The 19,285-nt window shown below is 47.2% G+C and overlaps 1 protein-coding gene across 1 annotated transcript in view; it reads left to right on the top strand.

Annotated features, from left to right (window-relative positions):
* The window catches only part of LOC147733967 (voltage-dependent calcium channel subunit alpha-2/delta-4-like), a 961,982-nt gene that overhangs the window by 873,911 nt on the left and 68,786 nt on the right, over positions 1-19,285 (top strand). The window contains exons 33-35 of the mRNA XM_086952873.1: positions 12,120-12,175; positions 14,888-14,908; positions 16,164-16,281. Coding sequence (XP_086808999.1) covers positions 12,120-12,175; positions 14,888-14,908; positions 16,164-16,281 — 195 coding nt within the window. The remainder of the gene's footprint in view (positions 1-12,119; positions 12,176-14,887; positions 14,909-16,163; positions 16,282-19,285) is intronic.

Below are 19,285 nucleotides of genomic sequence, written 5' to 3'. Positions count from 1 at the left end.
ACCTACATGCTGACTGCTTCCCGGTGGGGGCCTGGGGGTCCTTGCGGCGGGAAGCGTTGCCCCTGGCCTCTTGGGTCAGAGCACATCCACTGGGGGAAAGGAGACCTGAGCGTGTTGCCCCGCTGTTGCCCAGCACGCCCTTGGGCCCTGATGAACACTGTGCCGACCTCCCTCTGCTGTCTGTCTTGCTCGCCCCCGTGACTGAGTGGGCTTTGTGGGGGGGAGCCCTCGCCCGACACATACAAGGCTGCGGTAACGTTGGAGCCCTGCTTGATCTTTGAACTTCGGCCTGAACCTGGAGTATCCAAAGGCTCAGACCTCCACACTGACTGTCTCCATGTCATAGCCCTGGGGCCTGTAGCATGGGCTGGGGTTTGCTCTAGCTACACCAGACCGGTTTGCCTGATCTTGACGCTCCAAAACGCTCTTGCTTTGCTCTTCTCTGCTCCTCCCTGAAACACTTCTCTATTTGGCTTGGTGGAAGCGAAACCAGCCTATTGCTCAACTGGAGCTGTGTTGACTTTGGGACCTTGTTGGAAGCCGGCACTCCCGCCTGAGCCCGAAGTACCAAAGAGCTCGAGCCTACATAGAGGTCACATCCCGAGGATCGCTCTGGGACCTGTTGCGAGGGATACCACCTCCTCAGTTCTGGGTTGTTCGCCTTCACCACCCCGCTCAGGGCCTATGTCATGCCCCTTGGCAAATTGGGATAGGTACGGTACAGTTAGCGCTGACCACCGGGTAGGAGGCTGCTGATACTGGCCCCATCACTCAGGCCTTCATGTCCAATTTCCTGCAGGAGATAAAGACATAAATTAGCTCTCTCAAAATGAAGGTTAAAACCTGCCTCAAGGACATCCGACGAAGCATAGCCGAAATTGGCATAAGAGTGGAATATCTCAAACGCACCCTCAACACAAGAACGGAGGATCAGGAGGAGCTCTGGCACCGTGTGAGAGCGCTCGAGGAGCAGCACATCAAACTCCAAATTAAGAGGGAGGACTTGGAAAATAGAAGCAGCCGGAACAACCTCTGCATCAGGGGAGTTCCGCGCGGAGCAGAGGGTCAGGACATCATGACCTATGTTGCAGATCTCCTCCAGGTGGTCTGGGGGGACGATGACGCATCTCCTCCAACACTGGACAGGGAGCACCGGGTCGCGCCCCACGTAGTAGGGCCAATCTGGTCCCTGACATCCTGACCCGGGTACACTTTTTTACGGAAAAGAAGGCGATCCTCCGTGCATCTCGGGCCTCTGAGGAACTGATGCACGAGGGCCATTGCATCCAAATCTGCCAGGACCTCTCCCCGCTCGCTCTGCTCCGCCGCAGGGACTTCAAGCCAGTGACTGACAAAATGAAGGAGTCCAACATAAGTACCAATAGGGCCATCCCTTTGTCCTGATCTTCCAATGGTAGGGAAAGAGCAGATCTCTGAGATCCTTCACGGAGACCTGCCAGCTGCTCCGCCTCTCGCCTGTCCCTCCGCCCTCCGCCCCTCCCTCTGCTGGCTCTGAGTCTCAGACCCCCCTTGCGCCCAGAGTGGGCTACTGTTCAGCCTCATCGCAGCAGATCCTCTAAAGCCAGCACAACAGCACTCCAAGCCATACAGGACATTATCCACCATTTCAAGTCTATAGAAGCCTCGCAGACTTCGGAGGGAAGGAGATCGGCATCGGGCTCCCTTCACCCTCTGGCTTGGGCGCTGGAGCGGGGGTGCCTTGATGGGATGTGGACCCCTTGAGGTTGGAGGGAACTGCCTTTTCCCTCTGCCGGCACAGCTTCCTGCCTACCTCATGAACTGGGGCTGACCTGGCGATGTGGCCTCTTCTGATGTTTCTTGACGGCTCACCACGGACAAGGTCTCGCGACATGATACTTGGCCAGATGTCATCCCCCTGGGTGTCCGTGCCTATTGGTCCTCTTCCTGAGACGTGAGAACTTCTGCTCCCTTGACTTGTGCTGTGCTGCACAGGCATGGCCCGCAGTGCATTCAGGGGCTCTGGGTGTACTCCTGGGGGGTTCCCGGGCCTCCCAGATACCAGAGTAGTGGCTCGGCCACTGGAGGGCGGAGAGCGGCGGCTCTCTCATACCTACTGGCCCACCCAGCCATTCCCCTAGTCCCAATGGTGAGTGACTTCCTCAGAGCCTCCCTGGTTTGCACCACATGGCTGCTCCTGGACTGGAATGGTGTTCTTTGGCCCAGTTGGCCTTTCTACTGTTTGGCTTGTTGTTTTCTCCTTTCCTCTATCCCTTTCACTCTTTTCTCTTTTTTTTGGATTCTTTTGGAGAGAGCACAAATGCATCAGTATACCTTATATCCTTGGCTGGGGATTCTCTGGACATGGGAAAGGACCTGTTCTGTTCCTCACTTGCGCATCCCTCACCATCCTCCCCCTGCACCACCACAACAGACGACTGCTCTGCAGGAACTAGGGACAGTGGGAGAGGAATGTGATGACCTACACAATTGCCAGCACTTCATTTAATTTGTAGTAGACAATGGCACACCTTAAATGTCTTTCCCTTAATGTAAAAGGCCTCAACGCTCCTAACAAGAGGAGACAAATTTGGCGTTACATCTTTATGCATGATCCTGATGTAATTTTCCTCCAAGAAACTCATCTTTTACACCCAGCGCATTTCCAACATGAGATTCCTCACGCGGTTTTGGGCCTCCGCACAGACTAAGACAGTGGGGGTAGCTATTTTTTTTAAAAACAGGTACTCCCGTGCAGGTCACTCGAGCCGTACGAGACAAGCAGGGACGTTTTTTAAAACTCACACTTCTTCTACGTGGTAAGCCACTCACGATGCTTAATGTTTATGCGCCTAACCACACACAGGACGCCTATCTTCAGAACTTGCTTAAGAACTTGCTCTCTCAGGAGCCTGACCCTATTATCATCGGGGGTGATTTTAACTTAGTATGGGGTCCCAGCCTAGACCGCACTACCTCGTCTTTTCATGGAACGAGAGCTATGTCGGCAGCACTCAAGGGCGATTTTGAAGCCTTGGGCCACATGGACGCATGGCGCTACAAGGGGGCTGAGGCATAGGATTACACTTTCTACTCCCATGTCCACCAATCGTATTCCCGCATCAATTATTTTTTTCTGTCCCAGTCTCTCATTCGCTCTTCAGAGTCCACACCGATTTCAGACATTTCGATTTCTGAACATTCTCATTTAGAAATTACTCTGACTGGTATGGGCAGGCACCTCTGCTCCGTTCCTAGGTGGTGCCTTCCCCCTCACGCCCTTCAGGACCCAGTCTATATGGCCAAAATTCACCAGGCGATACAAACATACTTCGCCACTAATGACCTCCCGGACACTCACAGGCATGTCCTATGGGACGCCTTCAAGGCCACAATCTGTGGCGTTATCATTTCCATTTCCATCGCTCGCACGTGGGAGTCCCGCATGGTGGAAAATAAACTTGCTTGAGGCATCAAATCGCTGGAAAGGCAGGGCCATAGGGCACCCTCTAAGCAGACACAGAAACAGCTTGCCTCGCTTCAGGGCTAACTTAAAGCTCTCAGAGTTAACAAGGCGGAACACTCCCTTAGCCCTAAAACAAAAGTTCTATGGTGGGGGTAATAAGGTGGGTACCATGCTAGAGCGTCGCCTTCGTCACCAGCTGTCCCGTAGCCACATCTCCAAAATTGAGCTACTGGGGTGGGGGGGGAGGGAGGGTATACTACCTCGGAGCAAGCCAAACAGCAGGAATTTGGCACGTTCTTTTGCACTCTCTATGACTGGGGGGGACACCTGTGTGGACCAAATAGACCCCTTCCTGGCCTCTTGCCCTTGGACGCCACCTGACCCCTTTTTAAACAGCAATTGGAAGAGCCTATCATGGCTGAGGAACTCCAAAAAGCATTGAAAAGCTTTCGTATTGGGATGACTCCAGGCCCTAATGGCCTTACACTACCATTCTATTGCCTCTTTCTCCCGGAGCTGCAGGCAACTTGTTAATTCCTTTGCAGACATAATCACTGTCACACGGACGATGGTGGAAGCCTAGAAAGCGCTTATCTCCGAGCCAGGGAAAGATCCGATATTGTGTGCGTTATACCGCCCCATTTCATGGTTAACCCCTTGCATGCTGGTGACGAACCCCAGCCGTCGCGCTCCGTGGTGCTCGTGTGCTGATGACGGCTGGGATTCGTCACGGACCCGCCCTGTTCATTTGTTTACCGCACAGCGGCGGAAACGGGCCAGCAGCGAAGGGGTTAAATATTGATGTTAAATTATATACCAAAATCTTGGCCCTACGTCTAGCCCATCATCTCCCTGGCCTAATTGAGCCCGACCAGGTAGGTTTCATCCAGGAGCGCCAAGGGGTGGACAACCTCCTTCGAGTGGCCCACTTAGTGGAAAAAGTCCAACGCCGCAATATCCCGGCTTTCCTCCTTTCCCCAGATGCCGAGAAGGCTTTAGACCGGGTCGACTTGTCCTTTCTCAGGGCAGTACTGCAGCGGATAGGACTGGGCCTAGTCATGATCGCTCGAATTAGGGTCACATACGCGGCGCCATCGGCGAGGATTATAGTCAATGGTCTTCTTACCCCGGCCTTCTCCATTCATCAGGGCATGCGTCAGGGGTGTCCATTGTCACCTCTACTCTTTGCCCTTGCTGTGGAGCCCTGGATGATTGCCATCCACCAATCGGCAGAAATACCAGGCCTACGGCTCGGGGGGGTGGGGGGGGGGTTGATCACAAGATCGCCCTCTTCGCCCATGACCTCCTCTTGACACTCACCAATCCCGCGATTTCTCTCCCCACATTACGTGATGTGCTTTCCCAATTCGAATTGATCTCGGGGCAAAAAATCAATGTTGCTAAGTCTCAGGCGCTAAATCTTATCCTCCCCCACAACAGCTCGAGGACCTGGGAGAAGTTATTCCCTTCCAATGGGCCCCACGATCTATCCACTATCTAGGCATTAATGTTGCGGACACTCGAGACTAGTGGACACAGGCAAATTGGCCAGCTTGTAGAAAGTCAATACAGGATGACCTCCACCACTGGCAATCGCTTCCCATCTCCTGATTGGGCTGCCTCAACGTGGTGAAGATGTCAATTCTTCCTAAGGTGCTCTACCTCTTTCAGGCGCTCCCAATGACTATCTTCCAGAGGGACCTCCTGAGCCTTCAGCGGGAGGTGACTTCATTCATCTGGGGTGGGGAGAGACTGCGTTTTTCTACAAAGGTCTTAATGCTATCGCGCGACCGGGGATGGCTTTCATGCCCGACTTTCTTGCCTATTACTGGGCATCGCACCTGCATCATATTTCGGAGTGGGCGGTTTGCGAAAGTGAAAAACACTTCTTCCACAAGGACAGGGCCATGGCCTGGCACCCACTGTGGAACCTAGCCTGGCTGCTGAGAGGTGCTAGACATCAGAGCGCTTATAATGCTACCCCGACAAGAACTGTTTTGGAGATCTGGGACAGAATAGCAGTGACCCATGGCCTTACCTCCTTCCCCTCCCCTAATACACCTCTGGTGCATAATCAGGGGTTTCCGCCTGCCCTGCACCCTGCCTCCTCCCTTGTATGGGAGGCTGGTGAGTGTCGCATCATAGCACTACTTTTAAAGGGGGCTTTTTAATTCCTTTGAGCAATGCAGTAAGGACTTCAGACTCCCTACAACAGCGCGCTTAGAATACTTTCAGATTCGTCATTGGCCACACACCCCTTCCTACACAAAGGGCGCAACACACCAGCTCACACCCTTTGAGACTTTAGTCCGATCTTTTGATGGCTCCCGTGGGCTGATTTCCAGGACTTATTAGGTCCTTCAACACTCGCATACCATGCCACCTCACACCTACCAACACCGCTGGCAGATGGACCTCGAGGAGGATATTCTCCCTGACCAGTGGGAGCAGTTATGGCGGGACATTCCACGTATTTTTATAAGCATTGCACAACAGGAGGCAGCGTATAAATCATGACCCCTTGGTATTATACCGCCCTTAGGCTGCAAAAGATGTTCCCCGGCTTCGCACTCCCCTCTGCTGGCGTTCTCAGGCCCCCCATGGTTCATTCATGCACATATGGTGGTCTTGCCCACTCATAAAAAAAATTGGGAGAGAAGTCCTGAGCCACATTAGAGAGGTGGTGGAGTTTCCCATACCGAGTGCCCCGGGGGTAACGATTCTAGGGCTCCGTCCAACGTCCCTTAAAGCCATGACACACTCAGACTGGCGCTTGATCCTTCACATGCTTACTGCGGCAAAACAGGTCATAACCCTTCACTAGAAGAAGGCCTTTGCACCCCCGTCCTCGGCATGCCTCGCTCGTCTATGGCATGTCATGGCGATTGAGCTCCTCTCTCATAGACTAACCCACACTGATGCTAAATTTGAGCGCATATGGCACCCCCTGGTCTCACACCCCTCTAAACTGGAACATGTCCGATCTGTTCCTCCCCACTTGCGAGCTCTCCAGCTCTTTGCCGACCCCTTACTTCCAAGGGGAGAGCCCTATGGGGACGGGGCGGGGTAGCAGGAGGGGGGGGATACATATCCTTTCCTATGGAGGGATTGGCCTTGGCCCCATGTCGGTGGAGCGGATGTATGACGTTACCACGCATACTTTTACCACGCATACCTTTACAACGCGGTATTTACAACGAATACCGTTACAACGCATAGCGCTTAGAGGTGCTGGATAGTGGTAAGTATAATTTTCTATTCCAACTCCAGTCCCCGTGGACACTAGGGAAGGTGTTGGATAGAAAATTAAACTTATTCCCTATCCTAGAGCGCCCCCCAGCGCAATGCGTTGTAATGGTATACGTGGTAATACCTGCGTTGTAATGGTAGTGCGTTGTAAAAAATGTGTGCTAAAGGTTGTATACCCGGTGGAGCTTGCCCTACACCAATAAGACGTTGCACCACACTCTCTTCCCTCCTCCTCTTCTCTCTCTGCTCTTTTCTCATCTCTCCCCCTCTAGGTATTTGGTATTAGGGTTTTGTTTTTGTTTTCCTTGTTTCTTCACAGGACAGCAGACCTGGACTTTTAGTTGCAGGCAGTATTTGGCGCCTTTACAAGCCGTTGGTCATTGATAAAATGCTCATAACCGAACTGTGCCAAGTCTGGATAGAGCTTTATGTTGTGTTACATTGTAATAGGGCTTACAGTGATATCCCCAGACCAGGTTACCCGGACTGGAGTAGCTAATAATGTTATCTAGGGGCCGCTATGCTCTTAATACACTCACCCTTAGGGATCCCCTATTGTTTAGAAGTTTTTAATCTGCATCTACTACCCCATATAGGTCTATTGATGCAAATATGTTAGTCCAGATAGTTTAGGCACAGGTATTCGTGAGAACCCCGACTGCTTGATTTGTACTGTTGCTACAGCGTTGGGTGGGGGTCTCAGTGTACCTTTGGCTATATAGTATTCAAACTGGTGGAGGGGTTCTCTTTTTTTTCTTCTTGTTCCGCACGACCGCACCCTATGGCTATCTTTTGTGCACCATATCTTTAGCCTCACTACTGTGGACCAACGATGTATGCAATGTAATTTGCCTGCTAATATCTGCCTACTGTTGCTTATTATCTGGTGAATGTTGATGTTTTTCCTTTTTCATTGCGTATAAATTCAATATAAGAGATTTAAACAAACAAAAATGGAGCACCACTTGCAAATGACCTTTTCAAAGGATGAATATACCTTAATGGGTGTAGTTTGGAAATGTAGGTGAAGAAAATGGTCTGAAAGTGAGTTGAAGGCTCCTTGATCATTGGAAGGTAAGTGTGGCCCCTTCCACGAAGCTGGATATCAAATTAGATGAATGATTCAATTAAGGTTGACAGAAGCTGCATTCTAAAACCACTAAAGATTTCCAACTTGAATCCCTAGGAAAGCGCAAAGATGGGCCCGTCCTCTTGTGGCTTTACCTGATAACAATTAAAAGGCGCACGCTCTCTTCAAAACTATGTTATACAGTGCATATTATGGCTGGACATCATTAGTCCAGAGCTCTAGCAGGTCACCCTAAATCACTGACTTTATTTTGTTTGGGTTGAAATATCTTCAGCTGGTTCTCATTGTGTGTTAGTAGGCTGTCATCAGGAATTGCAGGGACAATCTCACCAAGACTTGGGTGTCGTCAACGTACATGTAAGTGAAGAAACAGGAAGACCTGTTGAGGGAAGCAAAGGAAACACACAAGTCCAAACATAAGAAACATGGATGTGCCATCCGCAACAGTGCTTGAAAGAGATAAGTTGAGAGAGAAACCATTCCATAACTATAGTTTGCATCCTGGCCTGCAAGAATGATGAGAGACATCCTAAGGTCTGAGACCAAAACACAGGCTGTAGTAGACAGCCCAAACGTAAGGTATCAGATCAACTCTTAACTACGTTACGGTTCATTGCATTACTTTGTCAAAAAGGTCAAGTCTTACGTAGCCCTGAGGTTTCCAAAGAATGTTTATAAGTGGCATGGCTGTCATTGTTTGTTTTGGAGAAGTAGGGCCAAAAGTGAGATCACTTAGATATTAATCATGGACAAGAATTTGCAGCAATTTGAAAAGACTGGTGATCCTGGTGAACAACCACTCAAATTATTTATGACTTGCTCGAGTTAAAATTGGCCCATGGAGGATTCAGGATCTCTAATGGAAATGGAATGGAAATTCGTCCTGAAGAATTGAAGCTTGCAACTGTGGCCAAACGGGTTTTGGCAGCATAAAGCAGATTTTAATAGAGGTCTTGAACAAAGCTCAACACACTCTTAACTAGACTTTGCAGCTCAGTTTATCTGTAGGACTATTTGATGTTTCCAGCTTTTTTTCATGGATGTGATTTGTCCTTTTAGTTTTACAAGTTCCACAGTGATTGATGGGGCAGTGGTCTTCTTAGGAACTGACTGGAAGCTATAAAAGGGTAAAGCAGCACAAGGCTGTAAAGAGATTCATGATGACCTTGAGGAACATAGTGGATATAGGGAGTAAAGGGATCTGCTTCCGATGATTTCTTCTAAGCTCACCAGGATCTTGTGTCTTTCGAGGAGGATTCTATCATAGGGTATGGGCCTGCCCAACTGTCGGGTGAATCTTGGAAGAGGTGTCAGCATCACTGACAGACATTACCAGATGGACACTACCTGTTGACCCCCTATGGTATCGCCTGGAAATCTCAATACGCTCAATCAAGAACAAGTATTTCACAAAATGTATTGACTTGGTGTATGTATTAGCAAAATGATGAACAGCCATGGCTTGGAAATGCCCAGAAGCCCCCTCCATGCAGATCTGGCTATAAGACTTGCTAAAATAGGCAATCGTGGAGGTCCCAGCCTGGCACGCATTGATGAAACACCAGAGGGATGCATCACAGCAAGACTCTTGGGACACATACTTACAAAAACTGGCAGCTAATTCAGACATCAGAAAAACTGGCAGCTAATTCAGATGTCAGTCCTCCATGAGAGATAGTACATCCTCCCATCTCCAGTGGTGGTCACATCGAAGGCCACACCTCCCCTGCGCCATGTGTGTGTATAATACACACCACATAGACTTTCCCGGCTAGGTTGCCCTGCCCCCGTACCACTCCCTCCCCGGTGTCTGGACCTACAGTAATTACTCCATCATCCCTCCCCACACCACCAGGACCCCCCCCCCCGCTTCTTGATAGGCACTTAGTGCCATTCTACCCCCTCTGCTGCATAAATTGCAGTTTAACCCCTGATGGCAGTGTGGGATTTAATTTAAAGGGCACTCAGAGGGCATCTCAGAGATGCCCCCTGAACAACAGCCAGCCCTGGTGTGGTTCCTGAATAGCTGCCCACTATTTGCTACCACCAGACAGGTTTCTGGGCCCCTGGGTAGAGAGCCTCCATTCTCTGGGTCCCGAAACAAAGCCCATACTGGGCAGAGGTGTCATGCCTCCTGCCTCAGGATGGGCTAGGTCCAAAAAGGTGAAGCTTCAAAGGCCTGCCACCTCTGTAAGTTGTCTCTGCCTTTTGCTTCCCCCAGCAACTGGCTCCTACTTGTTCTGATGCCCACTTTGGGCAGGAAAATGAGCAGCAAAACCAAGTTAGGAGGAGAGGTGTGCCCGTCTTTGCCAACCCCACCCCTCAGGTGGGGAGGCGAGGTGAAGCACACATCTCAGTCCCCTCCATCTTGAAGATGAGGGAATCCAGCCAATTAGGGAGAGGTTAATGCATCCCTCTAACTGGAGAGCGAAATACTAGGGGGTGTACCCACCCCAAGGAAGGGACCCATTTGTCCCGACCTACACACCCCTTTAACGCCCCTAAATTTAGTATTTAGGGGCAACCCTGAACCTTCCCTCCTCAGATTCGAAGAAGAAAGTAGAAGGACCAAAGACCTGTACTGACCCAGAAAGAAGAGGACACCAACTTCTTTGGTCCCAGCCCTGCTCGCCTGTCCCAACTCCGACCTGCCCACAGTGGAAATCCCAGCATGTCCAGTAGCCCCCGAGAGCCCGGAGGACCTGCCCTGCCCTCATCTTAAAGACTCTGGGGCATATTACTAAGGCAGGCGAAATTAAATTATTGCCGCTTTTGCGGCTGTTTTCGGCCGCAAAGCGGCGATAATTTCATCGCCCTATTAGCAAGCTGTCGCTAACATCAGTTAGCGACAGCTTTTAGGTGATAGCGAGCAGTTTGGGGCCCGCTTTGCATGTCAGTGATTTTTATCGCTAATGACATGCAAAGTGGGCGTACCCAACCTGTTAGCGACTGAAAGTAGCCGCTAACATCGCTATCGCCTATTATCAACGCAGGCATAGCGACAAAAAAATTTGCGCTGGACGTGAATATCGGTGAAAACGCCTGCTCAGACTAGTTCTTAGCCTATATATCCAATGGGAGGTGGATATTCAGGCTAAGTTCCTATTAGCCTGAATATCGCTGGATTTCCAGCGATATTCACGCATTTCACCGCTATCGCCGGATATTTTATCGCTTTGGAGATAAACGTTGCTAATCGCACGTTATCTCTGCAATAAAATCCAGTGATGCGCGGCGATAAAAAAAATGTTGATAAGCTTATTTAGCTATAAATATCGCTAGTTGTTGATAATATGCCCCTCTGTCTCCCATAAGCACTGGATTTGCTCAACAAAAACTCCAGCCACAGAATCCGGATACAGGCGGATCTACAATTCTGCACCACTCCGCACCTGATCCGGCAGCCTGAGTTTGAGTGACCAAACACCATAAGGAGGTCTCCCCAGAGATCCTGACCCGGGATCTGGTGATCCCCAACCTACCTCGAGCTTCAACCCAACGCCTGTAGCTTCAACCTGAAGGATACCCCAGACCGCGAATGGAGATGGTAAGAAGAATACGAGCTCAAAAAAAATCCCTGCACCCGACGCCCCATGGCTTGAGTGGGCCAACCGACGGTGTCCAGGAATCTCCCAAGAACCCAACTTACCTCTCCAGCCCGTGATCGCCTTCAGGAAGCGTCCTGGACCGAGCCTGCTGCATCTTCGGCGAACTGGAGATTTTTAATAATTTCATTTTCACTGAGTTTTATGTAGCGCAAACTTGACCCGAAGGTATCAGGTATCAGAGCGTTTTAGACGAGCACCAGTTGCGTTACATGAAGACACATTTATTTTTGTCACCGGGAGATTAAGTGATTTGCCCAGAATCACAGGATGTTGGGCGCCCTTGCCGAGACTCGAACCTGGTTCCCCAGATTTGAGGTCGACCGCCCCCCTAGCCGTTAGACCAACTCCTCTCCCCTAGATCTCCATTGAGATCCACAGGGTGACCGATATCTACTTGGCACACTGTTTCAGAGAGGCACTGTGACAAAAAAAATTCTTAAAAGAATACAATGGATTACATTTAACTGTATATATCTTCCCTTATTCATAAATGTTTAGAACGCTAATGGTCAGCCAACACATGTTTTACATAATTACTTATAAGGGCTCTAATATTACCTTAAATTTCAAATTATATATGTTCTTCAAATAAAAAAGAATGTTACATTACAAAATGTTAATCATCATGTTCTACTAAAAAATGTAATACATGTTAATTTTTTCTCCGAAGCATGTGATGTTTGCATCTGGCAGCTAATGCATGACTCTGTGTGCTGTTGTTCTACAGATTCCTGCTGGAGTTTAACTTGTGCAGTTTCTGGCACTCGGACAATGTCGCAGATGGTGAGTGGGCAGCGACGCTACAGCCCCTTCCCCCGAGGCAACATTTCTGGTTGCGGATGAGGAGGCTGGTTCTTTTTATATATGTCTGCAAGGGAGGAAGAGAGCCCACTTTCTAGTGTCTGAAGAAGTGGTGTGGGTGGAAATTACTCTTGTCTTATTTACTTGTAGGGTGTAAGAAAAGCATCTCGTCAAGAGATAGCGTCCTGGTTCTACACATATCTCAATTCAATTCAATTTCAATTCAATTAATTTATATAGCGCGCTACATACCCATAGGGTCTCAAGGCGCTAAGAGAAGGGTGGGGGATTACTTGTCGAATATCCAGGTTTTAAGTTGCTTTCTGAATGCTAGGTGGTTCTGAGTGAGGCGAAGGTGAATGGGAAGTGAGTTCCAGGTTTTAGCCGCCAGGTAGGAGAAGGATCTTCCTCCCATGGTGGTTTTGTTTATACGAGGTACAGCAGCGAGGGCTTGGTTGGAGGAGCATAGCTGGCGGGAGGGGGTGTGGAAGGAAAGTCATGTGTTGAGGCATTCGGGTCCAAGATCGTAAAGTGCTTTGTGTGCGTGGGTTAGGAGGTGGAATGTTATCCTCTTATTGACGGGGAGCCAGTGGAGGTTTTTCAGGTGACCAGAAATATGGTCGTTACGCGGGATGTCTAGTATGAGTCTGGCTGATGCGTTCTGGATGCGTTGGAAATCAGTATCACTCAATCCAGCCATATTATTAGCTTTTTGAGTGGACATGCCTAGTAGGCTCTCATCGCCGCTCTTTAGTTCTGACAAGAGCTGAACTCCCAGCCTCCCTCTTACAATCGCCCCTTGCACACCTTTTCCTCTCAGTATGGCTTGTATCCTGGGTACCTCCATACCCCTCAGTCCTACTGCTGCTCATCCTGGAGTATGTGCTCATCTCTTGAACTATTATGAAATATGAATGAAATATGGAACTATGTAACATACATAGGATTTATGTAAAGTTTGAAATAAATGTTAACGATGTGTTAAAACTTTAAGAATCATAGAAATATTGTGGAAATAATCTTCTTTCCAAGGGAACAGTGCGCATTACTTGCAGAATGTTCTGCATCTTTAAGTTTCTTTTAGTAACGGTGTTAGCCAACACTCGCGCGTAATGTATTTCCCCAACCAGATAAATTTGTCATGTAAATACATTCAATTCATCCCAGTAAAAAAATAGGAGTGCGCCTCTATTCTCTAGTATTGTGATTCTCATCTCTTCCATACCAGCTGTCACCAGTGCATGGAATGCTTCAGACTGTACTCCAGTGCATGCCAAGGTCTCCATGACATTTTCCCCAATAAGCATCTTTTAAAGACTTTTTTCAACCACAGCTTCTCAGTCTGCTTTAGTCTGAGAAGTGAGCTCTGAGCTCGTATCCTCCTATGCTGCTGGCTGAAGCGAGTGTTGTGTTTCTGGTGGAAGACCCAACATGTTGGTGGTATAGAGTACACAACAGAAATTCCTTTACAACTGATCAGTGGGTGCTAGATAAACAGAAATTTCAAGAATGAGACTCTGGAGAGAAACCACAGTGTAGTTCTGGTACTCTGCCATACTGTAGCCATTGTCTAGGTCTTTGTGCAGAGAAAGATGGCTAGAAAATAAAAAAATAGAAATTCATGTTTGTGGTGTGAGCCACACTTTAAGGACTGGGTGAAATTCCCAGCTATCCCGTTACAAATGTGTTCTAAGGAATCTAATTAAGCACGAGGGTGAAAATTGATTCCAGTTGCATCTTACATCTACTTATTGGTTTCTAATGCTATTTATTAGTGTAAGAAATACACTTTCCTTTAGTATTGGATATGCATATTCAAAAATACTACATGTCACTAATGTATCTATTAGAAACTATTTATAACTGATAAACTAGACTTCCCACCAGGTGAAGTAGAGGCCAAGTTAGCCACTGCGATTGGTAAAGCAGAGTCCGGGTAAAACAAATCTCGGAAGAACGATGTATTCTCCTCTGAGTTGGCACTGGATAAAAAGCATATCGTCACATATCACTTCAAGGTGTGTGGTTTACCATAAGATCACAGTGGCGGCTCGCAGAGAGAGTGCTACGGGGCGGGGGAGGGGCAGGGTGGGAGGTAGTGGAGTCAGACGTACGACAGAATGGACTGAGGTAAGTAAATAAATAAATACAACTATATACCTTGCGCTTGCTGCATCGCCAACTCGGCGATGCAGTGAGCCCAAGGTAAATAGTTTTATTTATTTATTTACTTGCCTTACTCCATGCCGTGGTATGTCCGACTCCACTACCTCCCACCCAGCCCCTCCCCCCTGCCCCGCCTCACCGCCCCGCAGCACTCCCTCTGCAAGCCGCCACTGTATGGTCGTCATAAAGCAAGATAGAATGGTTTATGATCATTGTCTATTGCTCAGGCTGGCAATACTATACCATCAGTACCGAGATGCGTGCTTTTGAGTTTGAGACTCACTTGGCAAATACAATGAATTTTCTTTGTGTTAATATGTATATGGTGTGGTTATCTGTGGATGAGTTATACATTGTAAATTTGTTTCATGTTACAAAGTTTTCAGTACCATTTCACTCTTCATTCTCTCCATCTTTTCATTCATCGCCTCCTCCATTGGGCTTCTCATTGTCACCATGCCGCCATCTTCTGACATGTTCATGTGCCTCTCCATCCCCATCATGTGATTTGTTATGTGACCTCTACAGCCAAGTCGTTCTTCCACAGCTGTAAGTATATGACAATAAATGAGTGTGCATGCTTGTGTGTATTGGCGGAGGCGCTTAGCACAAGCAATTTCATTTTATGGCTGAGGGTGCGTCTGTGAACATAAGAACGAGCGACACAGCTTTGGCAGATAAATACCACAGTTTGTACATTTTCCCTTCATCGTAGTAGTTGTAAAGACCCCTCCCCCCCAATAGAAGTAGAAAGCAAGGTCTATTTTTGTATAGCACCCAACGCAGAGGCACCATGTAACTTCTGTGTGATTCCACCTCTCATCTGATGTGGTACCATTTATCCGAGAGGCATCACATTGTGTCCTGTCAGGTTCTACCTCCTACCGAACTTTACTTTCCACCTGAAAGGCATCATATAACCTTACAACACAGAAGCTCAAAAGCACTTCCTGTCTACTTTTTCCTCCTAAGGGACACCATATCATCTTGAGTCTAAGCCTAAGTCTACCTCCCAAATCAAAGATTCCAAAACACTTCCTGTCTAAATTCATCTGCCACCTAATGTATGCCATATCACCTCCTGTCTAAGTCTCCTCTCAACTTAGAGGATTCTATTACTTCATGGCAAACTATGTCTTCCACCTCAGGAGACCAAATCACCTTTGATCTAAGTCTATCTCACAAATGAGGGACCCCACCACACCTCATTCTGTTCAGGTCTATCTCCAGTTGACATAGCTCATATAAGTACCTTTGTATACCTCCCACTTAAGAGGTTCTCCTTCACAATTCCACAACTAGTTAACCGGCTGACTAATCCTGCAGTTCAATATCAGCAGATGCATCAAACTTATATCACTAATTTGTTCTAATCCCCATTTCATCTACAGATGTGAAGATTCCTTCAATGTTTTCTTTTGGGGCTCATGTCCTTTCATTTCTGCCTTACCTTATGCTCTTCTGTTGGAATATGATATATTTCTATCTAGTTTGGCTTTCTTCAATTCTTTGTCTCCTGATCTAATTCCTTCACACTTTGTCCATCTCTGCATTTGTGTGATTAACTCCCTAAACAAATTTTACCATGCTTCTTTCCCTACACATTTCTCTTTCCTTGCATTCTGTTTTTCTTACTGCATATCGCTCTCTATCTTCTTACTTCGCAACCAAGTGAGTCTCTTTCGAAATTGTCTTATGCATAACTCGATTTTTCCCTCAGGGCCTCAGTGTCTTCTGTCATCTATTTTATAAGCCTATTTTACTTTTTGCACAAATGCCTCACATGTTTTCTTTGCACTCACAGCTCACAAGCACAAGAAGCATGACACGTTGCAGCCATGTGACACCGAATATCCTGTCTTCGTCCATGATACATCCATCAGGGAGGCCAACGGGCTCATTGATTGTGGAAACTGTCAAAAGTAAGAGACCCCTTCTCTTTCTCTCAAGGCAGACCCTAACCTACGCCTTCTCACTGAAAGCATGCTTTAGTGCTCAACCTACCAGGAACATGACGCATTTCTTGCACTATCTAAATCTATATGTTTGCGCTAATTGACTGCTAGAAATATCTCCAACTACCCTTGTTGGGAGTCGGGCCAGTATTTGTAGTAACTGAAACAGCAATCATTGAGTTTCTGGTAGTGGTTGCTGAGATGTGGTTCCACACCTATTAGAAGAGATTTCTATCTCACATACTGAAGGCTTGTAATCACTAACAGGTACATGCATCATTGTAGTCATTTGCGATTTCTTAATTGCGATTTTTAAGGAATCGCAATTAAGAAATCGCAAATGCCTATGCATGTAGAAATCGCTGAAAAATTTGCGATTTCTAAACATTCCTTAATTGCGAATCGCAAATTGCAAGTCGCAATTAAGGAATCCCTCCCCATTCATTCCTATGGGCCTGGAGGCCCATAGGAATGAATGGGAAGACATTCTCATGTTGCGAATCGCAATTAGCGATTCGCAAATGGAGAATGCGATTTCAAGGGTGCAGGGGTGTCCAAAGGACACCCTGTTGCACCCCTGAAATTGATATGTGCACCCATGTTACGCACACACATGCCCTAGGGGCATGTGTTTGCGTAACATGGGACTTTGAAAAATGCACTTCAAGAAAATCGCAATTTACCATCACCTTACAAATGATGGTAAATTGCGATTCTTATTCTCAAAATCGCTAATCTTTTTACTTTCTTGCATTGCAATGTAAGAAATCGCTAATTTTGCGATTTCTTAAAATTGCGAGGGGCTTCTTGTTTCATGCATTCCAAGAGCAATTTTTGCGATCGCAAACAACCGATTTTTGCGATTCGCACCGTTTGCGATCGCAAAATGCTTTGATGCATGTGCCTGTAAATGATCTTGCCTCACATAGAAAGGAATGCTGCTCTGTTTTACATCCCATTGCAAGCTCAATACTGCGCAAGGCACTTGAAGTCACACCAGTGTTTGATAGGACATGTGATAGCGTATATATTCTAGTCCTGAACATGTGGTAACTACCAAATTCACCTTTCTATTGCACATACGCTGTTGCATGTGTGGAATCACCCTGTTAGGACTCCTTGTGTCTCACCCACCTCACATTCCTAGAGCACCAGTGATAACATACATTCATGCAGCCCTAGCATTTGTTCAATGCCCGCTATGGCTACTGGAAGCTGTTTTTACTGCAGCTCAATCCCAAACCTATTGTTAGTAATTTCTTGATGATATAGGGCCAGATGTATCAAGATACACTTTTGCGATTCTCAATTTAGCGATTTTTAAGGAATCGCTATTTGAGAATTGCAAAATGGTATGTATGTAGAAATTCATAATTTTTTAGCGATTTCTTAAAATTCCTTAATTGCGATTAGCAAATTGCTATTCTCAATTAAGGAATAATTTCCCATTCATTTCTATGGGCCAGGAGGCCCATAGGAATGAATCGGAAATTATTCTCAATTTGCGATTCGCAATTTGCTAATCGCAAAGTGAGAAAAATTTCAAGGGTGCAAGGGTGTCCGAAGGACACCCTGTTGCACCCCTGAAATAAGCATGGGTGCACATGTGGTGCACATACATGCCCTAAGGGCATGTATGTGCATCACATGGCACTTTGAAAAATGCAAAAATTGGCATTTTTCAAGAAATTCGCAAATTAACACCAACTTGAAGTTGGTGGTAATTTGCAATTCCTTAGGGACAATTAGCAATTTTGTTTTGCATCATACATTGCATTTAAGGAATCGCAAATTTTGCGATTCCTTACATGCAATCGCAAAATAAGGAATCGCAAATTTGTGATTCCTTATTTTGCACTGAAATTTGCTACATACATAACATTTTGCTCAAATGAGTTCGCAAACGCCGAAATTCTGCGTATTTTTGCGTTTGCGAACCCATTTGAGCTTCATACATCTGGCCCATAGTTATCAGAGTGGAGAAGGGTCTTCATTTTTGTGGCTTGGGTTTTATGATGCTCAGATTGAATCAAGCAGGAGAGAGACCATTTATGAACATATGTATTGGTAAATAAGAGATTAGAATTGCTTTATAATGTATTTACCACCTGTAAATCCAGTAAACCCATGTTTTCAGGCTTGAAAACACAGGGTAAAATCCATATTATTGGGATATCTGTTTTACACTCTCAGTAAAAGCAGGAATCCTTTACAGACTTTAAAGTGCCTACGGGAGAAGCTGACTGATGCGGACATGCTAACAGGGCCATGCTCTCTTATGGGGAGTGTGTAAGTGTGGATACTGGGAGCTGTGTGTCTACTGCATCTGCACGGCACGGTTCAAGAGAGCACTCTTGAAGGCTTCTGAGGAAGCTGACAGTCTAAATCCTCCAGAAACAGAGGATGCTCCAGGGGCAGTAAGGTAACTGATTCCATGACGGCTATGGTCTATTGTTTCCTGATTAGATGCTGCTAATGTTCCAGGGTGTCTGTTTGAGTGAAGCCTTCTGGACAGTTCATTTAGTTCAACTCCAAATAATAAGGTGTGAGCAGGTGCTTGTGGGCATTGTTCTTGGACCAGTACTGTCAGATCTCAGCCCTGCCAACAACCAAGACGTGTGGCAGGGGACAGCATGCCCTCTTGTGCAGGTTCAGAGCCTCTACCTGTAGGAGACCAGAGGGGACATTCAGTTTTCATCAAATTCCATGTCTCCTTATCGAGAGACTTGTGGATCCAGAATTTAATGAAGGAGGTCATGCAATCCATAGACCATCAGTCTATGGATCAGTCCAAGCACCTTGAGTCCTTCATGTGGGTAGGGTTGAACATTTCCACACCCAAGGGGTCCTTGATAGCCTTCAGCGTTGAATGCTGGTCCAAATCGTCATTGAGGAAATCTTTCTCCCAACGTTTCCTGAGGATCGAAGACATACTCGTCCACCTTTTCCTCTACCTCACTTTCAAATGAGT

The sequence above is a fragment of the Lissotriton vulgaris genome, chromosome 1_2 (genome assembly GCF_964263255.1).
Source record: "Lissotriton vulgaris chromosome 1_2, aLisVul1.2, whole genome shotgun sequence".
Lineage (NCBI taxonomy): Eukaryota > Metazoa > Chordata > Amphibia > Caudata > Salamandridae > Lissotriton > Lissotriton vulgaris.
The sequence above is the reverse complement of the archived record's forward strand: the minus strand, read 5'-3'. Positions and strand labels throughout refer to the sequence as shown.